The sequence below is a fragment of the Mercenaria mercenaria genome, chromosome 5 (genome assembly GCF_021730395.1).
Source record: "Mercenaria mercenaria strain notata chromosome 5, MADL_Memer_1, whole genome shotgun sequence".
Taxonomy (NCBI): Eukaryota; Metazoa; Mollusca; class Bivalvia; order Venerida; family Veneridae; genus Mercenaria; species Mercenaria mercenaria.
Window position 1 is genome coordinate 86,946,591 of NC_069365.1, and position 8,331 is coordinate 86,954,921.

Here is an 8,331-nt window from a genome sequence, read left to right on the forward strand (position 1 = left end):
AATGGTGTTATGAAGTTCACAGAATCTGTTGACCTGTTTTCTAGGTCAGGGGCAGGCGAAATAAATGGGTTCAAAATATTGCACTTCTTGTCCTTTGCTTAACTTTGTTATATTTTGTTCGATTTTATTGAAACATGTTAGAAATGTTTTTATCACAACCATTTGGTATGCACAGTACAGAATCGTATTATTTTCAATAACATGGTTATTAGGGTTGAAAGGGTCAAATATGCTGCACATATGCTGTGACTTAAGGTGGAATAGCATTTTGTATTTTTTTACAACCTGCATATGATTTTGCTATAATATTAAAGTAAAAGTTGTCCCCGGCATGAAAGTTAACTGTTTTCTTGGTTACTAGTGAAACCTTTCGGCTATGACGTCGCAAACATTGCCATGCACGTCAGTTTTGGCGCCACGTTAATAAGCGAAAAAAAATCGGTTTATTTTCTCTCATTTGTTTATTTTTCTATTTACAGCAATGAAACTACATCTTTATGTGTGTTATACAGAGGTCTACGGCGCTAGACAGTATTTGTCAAGAGAAGTATTTTTATTTCTGAATTTTAAATATAAACAAACACTGATTGAGTTTTTAAAATACAAAATGATCATTACCTTTACAAGGATATGTTTGATAGTCTTTTTGTTGATGTTGTTATAATATTTATGCAAATATATATATATATATTCTAACATGACATACCATCGTATTATGTATTTGGTAAAATGACTAATACATCTAACATGGTAGTTAAAAGTCAGTCAGTATGTCGTCAATGTTACCGAGTACATTTGAAATAAACAAATGTACAAAATTAGTATTAGATCTTAAACTGTATAATAGTGGGGAAAAACGAATAACAATTACATGTGAGCGAAATCGAAAAATAGTAACAGTTCCACAAATTAAGACTTACAAGGTTTAAAACCATATTTTCATGTCACAATTCAATCAAGAAACCTTTAAAGTAGTGTTAGTATGTGCATACATTCATATAGGCACAAAGACGATTCAACCATTATCATTCCATTTTGAAATGTACTTGCTCAAAGTACTCTTAACAAGTCAACTTCCGAACGACATATACTGTTCATGATCAGTCACAAGTGTCATGAACATATAACAGAAACCTTATCTTTTGGCTAATTATGGCGTTTTCGTGACGAACAGCAATATAAAAGTTTCTGCGTTGACCAATATTCATATTTCGTATTTGACGTTCCACATTCGCATACAAAATGAAAGGTTTAATTCTTATCTGCGCGGCGTTATTTGGTAAGTTTTATAGTTTTGTTTTGGTTCTTTGTTCTCAAATAGTATGTTAGTTACAGAACAGCAGCCGCATTGAAACAGCTGTAACTCGATGTTTATTGGCAAGTTATATATATAATAACCATCTGTTTTTTGTTTTTTTTTTTGATGTAGGGAAATGGCTCCCGTCTGTAAAATTTGTAATATTAACAATCCTACTTTTGTGTTGATTTGTCTCATAATCTTTGTTAAAGCACTCTTTCCTAATTCAGTGTTTTGGAAGAATGTTAACGATTGATTAAACTGTTAGAAAGTGCCGAAAAAAAACCATTTAAAAATGTCGGTGGCAGTAACATTTGATCATTCTTTGATAGATACATTTGACTTTCACGACTATACTCTTTCATATTTCAAATATTGTCAAAGTAAAATATTCAACTGAAAAGGTATTTTAAAACTGGTTTACAGCCATTTATCTGCCTAGTATAAATGCATTTCAAACATATAACATTGGTAAATTATAGAGCCTTTGATTTTAGAGGTTTTTTTTACGTGGTCTCGCCATGTTTAAATTCAGAAAAGCGCGTGGTTTACATATATAATTAAATCCAATAAATCACCTGCTTTATGTTTGAAACAAGTAGATTATCGTAATGAGTTTTGAAAAATATTATTCAAATGTGTGGTGTGGCAATGACATCATTTCAAGATAAGCGCTCCAATGTTTCTCCCTCTTCTGAAATTTCAAATTGTACCTAAAATGATGTTAAAAACTCTTTAAATGTTAAAAAGGATAAATTTATTTCAAATAAACAATACGTGCGATATTTATCATTTTATCTGGATACCTTTACAAGTTCACACACTGGGTAACTAAACTTAAAAAAAATCTTTTATACTTTTAAATGTGCGTCGGTGTGCGTGCGTGTGTGCGTGTGTACCATTATTTTTAACATTTTTTAGTCGTATTAACGACGGTGTCTACTTGTAGCAGTGATTATAATAACCAACTTTATAGTATTGCCTCACTGGAATGTCACGCCGTAGACACGTTACATGACCCCACACACAGTCGCTTATATTGACACCGGGCTGATCAGTTCTGGAACAAACCTTTTAATGCGAGGAAGCTACTAGTACCATTTTTGCGTCTTTGGTATAACGCTGCCAGGGAGAGAACCCACGCCCTCCTGCACTTGAAGTGGGCACTACGCACTTACGAATTTGATATTTGTCTGATGAAAGTGGAGCAGTTAAAATTGAACACACTGGAATATACCTGACGAAACCCACTAAAATCTATAAAATGCCATGTTGATAATGTCCTGTCTGGTCACGATTATATACATGTTTGTTATATTCAGCTTGAGATAAGAAGATTTATATGGAAAATAACTGTAGAGAGACAGTTCTGAAGTATTTACCGACAGCATGACTGCATAAGAAACCATATGGTGACCCCTTTATATTCTCCTCCAACTTCTTTTAGCTGGATATTATTTAAAACGACAACAGTTAACAAGTTTGTTAACTTTTGAATTAGTTACCGACCGCATGACTGCATTAGCGGCCAAACGATAATCCTTTATACCCCTTCGAACTTCATTTGCATGGACATTATTTAAAAACTCAGCAGTTAACAAGTTTTTTTTAAGTTTTCCGAGAATTATTGATACAGAGCGAAAATATGATAACGGGCGAGACATTTTACCAAATTAAAGTAAAATGATACACCGATCAGAAGATAGATCAGCGTTCAGAATTCCGCTAGGATTATCTTAACAACCAATAATGTTTGAGATTTCTGTCATGTCTAGGGACCGGTCCGTTCTGCATAATACAGTACATAGGCCGGTGGTTGGATCATGCAGGATGTTGCGTATTTATTAGTTTTCATAACCAGGTTCAGCATGACAGTGTTGTGCTATTTTATTATTATTATTATTATTATTATTATTATACCAGATTTATATAGCGCCCTTTTCATGATCAATTTCACGTTTAAAGGCGCTTTACATAGTTCAAATACAGCCACACAGGGCGCATAATTCATCCTCTACTAGTACAGACACAGAGCGATCTGACCAGAGGGACAGAGTGAGACAAAGCCTTCCCCCCCCCCCCCCCCCCCCCCCCCCCCCCCCCCCCCCACGACAGAGAGATCAGAAATCAGATACAGGTTTGTCCGGCTAACTTAGCCTAGCTCGTTGCAAATAGACAGCCTGGTTCTTTAACGTGCCCAGTGTATAGCACTGATACACGCAAGGATTGCCTGGGTTCCTGACCAGTACACCTCTATGTTTAAAACTGCTTGGAGGGATCGATTTCGTGCCAAAAATCCGTATTACCAAATAGTTTATAAGACTAACATTCATTCAATTTAGACTTTGCATTTTCTTAAAGTCTTTAGACGTTAATATCAATTATTTGTGATACTTTTCAGTTGTTTGCATCCAAGGTGAAGACTGCCCACTCAATATTGTGGCCATAGAATGCACTCATGTCAATTGTTCACCTAATTTTCACAAGGAGTGTGTAAACAATATCTGCACATGCACTGGTAATTTGATAAATTATTACTTATCATCAAACTATAATTATTACTGACTTTTTTTTACAAAATTCATACATACAACAGTACCGCTTCGTTTGAAACATGAATTTGAAGTTTTATATTCACAGTTATATAACGATTTAAATTTCCTGCTGTAGCAGATTTCAGGATTGCTATATTATACTCCTGGTCACGATTAACTTCAGTTAAACCGATTTTTGACCTGCTTTAATGCGTACAAACAAGTGCAACCAGTCTTACCCGCGTTAAGTTGATCCTTTTTCATATCTTACAGGTTTGGTCCTACCCTTTACATACCTTACGTGTTAATTATTAGAGGGTTGTGAAGGGTAATGCAAATTTCATTAACTCACATGAACAGACACAATTAAACCGGGTCTTCTACTATGTTGCTGATCTATGTTCCATACTTCCAAACCATCTTTGCACATATTTTATTACCTCTTTATATTTCACGCGCTTGTTTTTATTCTTTCCAAACCTTGTGGTTATTTGAGATCATTTCAAATTGAGGTAATATGACTGTTGAACGATGTGTTTGTAATGTTATGCAACAAAATGTGTTATATAACATATAGTTTGTACTAAGATCGTGAGTATTTGTGCAAGTAAAATCGTTTAAAGTAACGTGATTGAGAGTCTGAAAAATGGAATATTAGGATAAAAACTCATTATTTATAAGCGATTAAGCTTAAACATAATTCTAACACGACCAGTAAATAACCAACATACATGCAGAGCAAAATCTATCTCGGGTTATTCTGTAATAAACCACTCGCGTGCAATGACGTCATCCGATCCAGGTGCGTAGCTACGGCCATCGTGATATATTCTTACGCATAAGAACTCAAAACTCGGGTTATTCTGCGATAAACCACGTTTGGGAACTTATTATTTCTTAACTAAAATCAAAATTAACTTTCTTATTTACAATTTTACCGAGGTAGTGCAGAAGAGCATAGGTACCAAGTATAGTGGAGGCAACTTGACCCGATGGTTGACCTTTGTATTAAAATACATAATGAGGTACGACCTATTATTGAAATGAAGTGTACGTAAAACACGAGCAGCACGAGAAAATGGAAATATAAATTTGTGTGAATATAAATTAGTGTATTGGAAAGTTTTAACTGATCAAATGTAAGTATACATACTTTGATACTGCACTGTGTACAAACTAATATCATATAAATATACACGGCTACCCTAAGCACCATTGATTTCTACAATGAAATAATCGATATGAATAATCAGCCTAAGGTCAACCATCGCGGTCAAGTTGCGACTACTATATAAACTAGAACTGTCACAGGAGTGACTCATACCCCCACCATACGGTCTTGTCACAGAAGAATGGCAACCATAAGAAATCTTAAAAATACTTAGTCTTTGGAGTACTTCATCCTGGGCTTCCACATATAAGTAATACTAGTATAATACTAGTATAGTAATACTAGTAAATATAAAAAATCTCTAATATTAGAGATACACTGAAAGTGAATACAAAAAAGTGTCTTACCGACCCATGTTACCACAGAAAAATGTATTTACTTTTTACATAGGACTTATAATAAAAAAGTTAGAAAAATACCTAAAATATTGAAAATCTAAAAATAGGATTTCTAAAAATAGACTAATTCCTTGAATTTAAGAGGAAGAAACTCAGTACAAAAGTTAAAAAAAGGTTACTTCCCTTTGGCTCTAAGCCAATCAGAATGAGATATAGTGAAAATACATCAAAATTAACCTTAAATTCTAGGTAAAAGGGGACACAATTCAAGAAAAATTAGTGTCAGGGTTATGCACCTTGTGTCACATGATGTGGGTGATGAGGTGGAACATCTATTTTAAGTCTGAATCAAATCCATTCAGTAGTAACTGAGATATAGTGAAAATACATCAAAATTAACCTTAAATTCTAAGTAAAAAGGGGCATAATTCATGAAAAATTGGTGTCAGAGTTATGCACCTTGTGTCACATGATGTGGGTGATGAGGTGGAACATCTATTTTAAGTTTGAATCAAATCCATTTTGTAATAACTGAGATATAGTGAAAATACATCAAAATCAACCTTAAATTTAAAGTAAAAGGGGACATAATTCATAAAAAAATTATGCCAGAGTTAAGCACCTTATGTCACATGATCTGGGTGATGAGGTGGAACAACTATTTTAAGTTTGAATCGAATCCATTTACTAATAACTCAGATATAGTGAAAATACAACAAAATTAACCTTAAATTCTAAGTAAAAGGGCACATAATTCATAAAAATTTAGTGTCAGAGTTATGCACCTTGTGTCACATGATGTGGACACATGATGTGGACACATGATGTGGGTGATGAAGTGGAACATCTATTTTAAGTTTGAATGAAATCCATTTTGTAGTAACTGAGATATAGTGAAAATACATCAAAATCAACCTTAAATTCTAAGTAAAAAGGGGCATAATTCATAAAAAAATGGTGTCAGAGTTATGCACCTTGTGTCACATGATGTGGGTGATGAGGTGGAACATCTATTTTAAGTTTGAATCAAATCCATTTTGTAATAACTGAGATATAGTGAAAATACATCAAAATCGACCTTAAATTTAAAGTAAAAGGGGACATAATTCATAAAAAAATTATGTCAGAGTTAAGCACCTTATGTCACATGATCTGGGTGATGAGGTGGAACAACTATTTTAAGTTTGAATCGAATCCATTTAGTAATAACTCAGATATAGTGAAAATACATCAAAATCAACCTTAAATTCTAAGTAAAAAGGGGCATAATTCATAAAAAAATGGTGTCAGAGTTATGCACCTTGTGTCACATGATGTGGGTGATGAGGTGGAACATCTATTTTAAGTTTGAATCAAATCCATTTAGTAATAACTGAGATATAGTGAAAATACAACAAAATTAACCTTAAATTCTAAGTAAAAGGGGACATAATTCATGAAAACTTGGTGTCAGAGTTATGCACCTTGTGTCACATGATGTGGGTGATAAGGTGGAACATGTATTTTAAGTTTGAATCAAATCCATTCGGTAATAACTGAGATAATAGATTTCGGGACGCGACGGGACGGGACGGGACGGGACGCGACGGGACGCGACAAAACTGACTCCTATATACCCCCCTCAAACATGTTTGGTGGGGGTATAATGAATAAATGTTTTGACTGACGTACAAAGGTTCATATTTTGCGATACTATGTCAATATTTCGCTTTACGTATATAGAAATTTTGAATTATTATATCGAAAAATTCAAAGGACTAATCTAAACTCTTCTTGCACTTATTCATTGTTTTGGTAACTCATTTCCCGTTGTCACAAAGCAAGAAAGATATGTTATTAATTGCACAAGATTAAGCACAGGTTATACCCGAATGGAAAACTAACTGAGACAATGCTTATCTCAGAATTAATGATCACATAAAAATAACTACAAAATTGAGCCTTGCCTTAAGAAAAACAACATAGTGGCTTTGCGACCCGCATGGATCCGGACTGTTCGCTGACATTTTCTCAAATTGCGATAGGCTTTGAAAGCGAACAGCATGGATCCTGAACAGACTGCGCGGATTCTGTCTTGATACATGCTGGTCGCAAAGCGAATATGTTGGTTTTCTCGTGGCGCGGCTCATGGATAACGTTATAAGTATGCTTATTATCCATATTATGAAATATTTGTTTTTATTCGTCAGTTAATACAGACCCTGCCTGTACTACCCAATCTGACTGTCAGACGGGCCACGGGGACTGTAACATATGGGGCGGATGGCACTGTGTAGATAACCTGTGTAGATGTGGAGGCTTTGGAAAATAAAAAAAAAAAAGTTACATGCTGAAATTATTGCAATAAAAGTTTTGCATAAATTACAGTGTTTTTTTAGCTCACTTAAACCGGATCTTCTATTATGTTGCAAAGTGCTCGCGGGAGGTGGGCTGGGGGCTATTGTGATCGCTCACCGTCCACTTTCATTTCAACAACATCTCCTCCTTAACCACCGGGCCAATTTCGATGAAACTTCATACAGATGTTTGTTTGATTGTCTTCGTTTAGAATTTTTCAATGTCATGGCAACTGAATGGAAAAGTCTTCTTGTCCAAAACAACAGAGCATTTTGTACTTTTCGGATTCGTAAGATAAACACGAAGAACATTTCATATCAAATACAACAGATGCGATCGTTGCAATATGTTTACTTATAAAGCTCCTCCAAACGTTCGGCAGGTGGGCACTATTGTACTGGACGTATCTCCAAAAATATAGCAGATGTCTTGAAGACATGTTGGTACAGACATTTGGCTTGCAGTTGCTTCTCTAGCCTTTGTACCGTCTAATCCTGGTGATTCCTCCGCATCTTTAACATGCTTGTAATAATTTGTATGTCCCTAGTGCGAGTCTCTATGTGCGCTGTTTGAATATGAAATGTGCTGCACATCCACAATTGTTTTATCCTGCAAAATATACCACGCGTAAATAATTATTTTATCCTGTAAAAG

General features: G+C 34.7%; 1 protein-coding gene across 1 annotated transcript; it reads left to right on the plus strand.

The window, feature by feature from the left end:
* The first annotated feature begins 1,121 nt into the window (after positions 1 to 1,121).
* LOC123557850 (serine protease inhibitor Cvsi-2-like) lies at positions 1,122 to 7,704 on the plus strand. Its single transcript, XM_045349584.2, has 3 exons — positions 1,122 to 1,279; positions 3,699 to 3,815; positions 7,530 to 7,704. Exons 1-3 carry the CDS (start codon positions 1,243 to 1,245, stop codon positions 7,649 to 7,651), a joined length of 276 nt encoding a protein of 91 aa, XP_045205519.1. The 5' UTR covers positions 1,122 to 1,242; the 3' UTR covers positions 7,652 to 7,704.
* Positions 7,705 to 8,331: the final 627 nt, after the last annotated feature.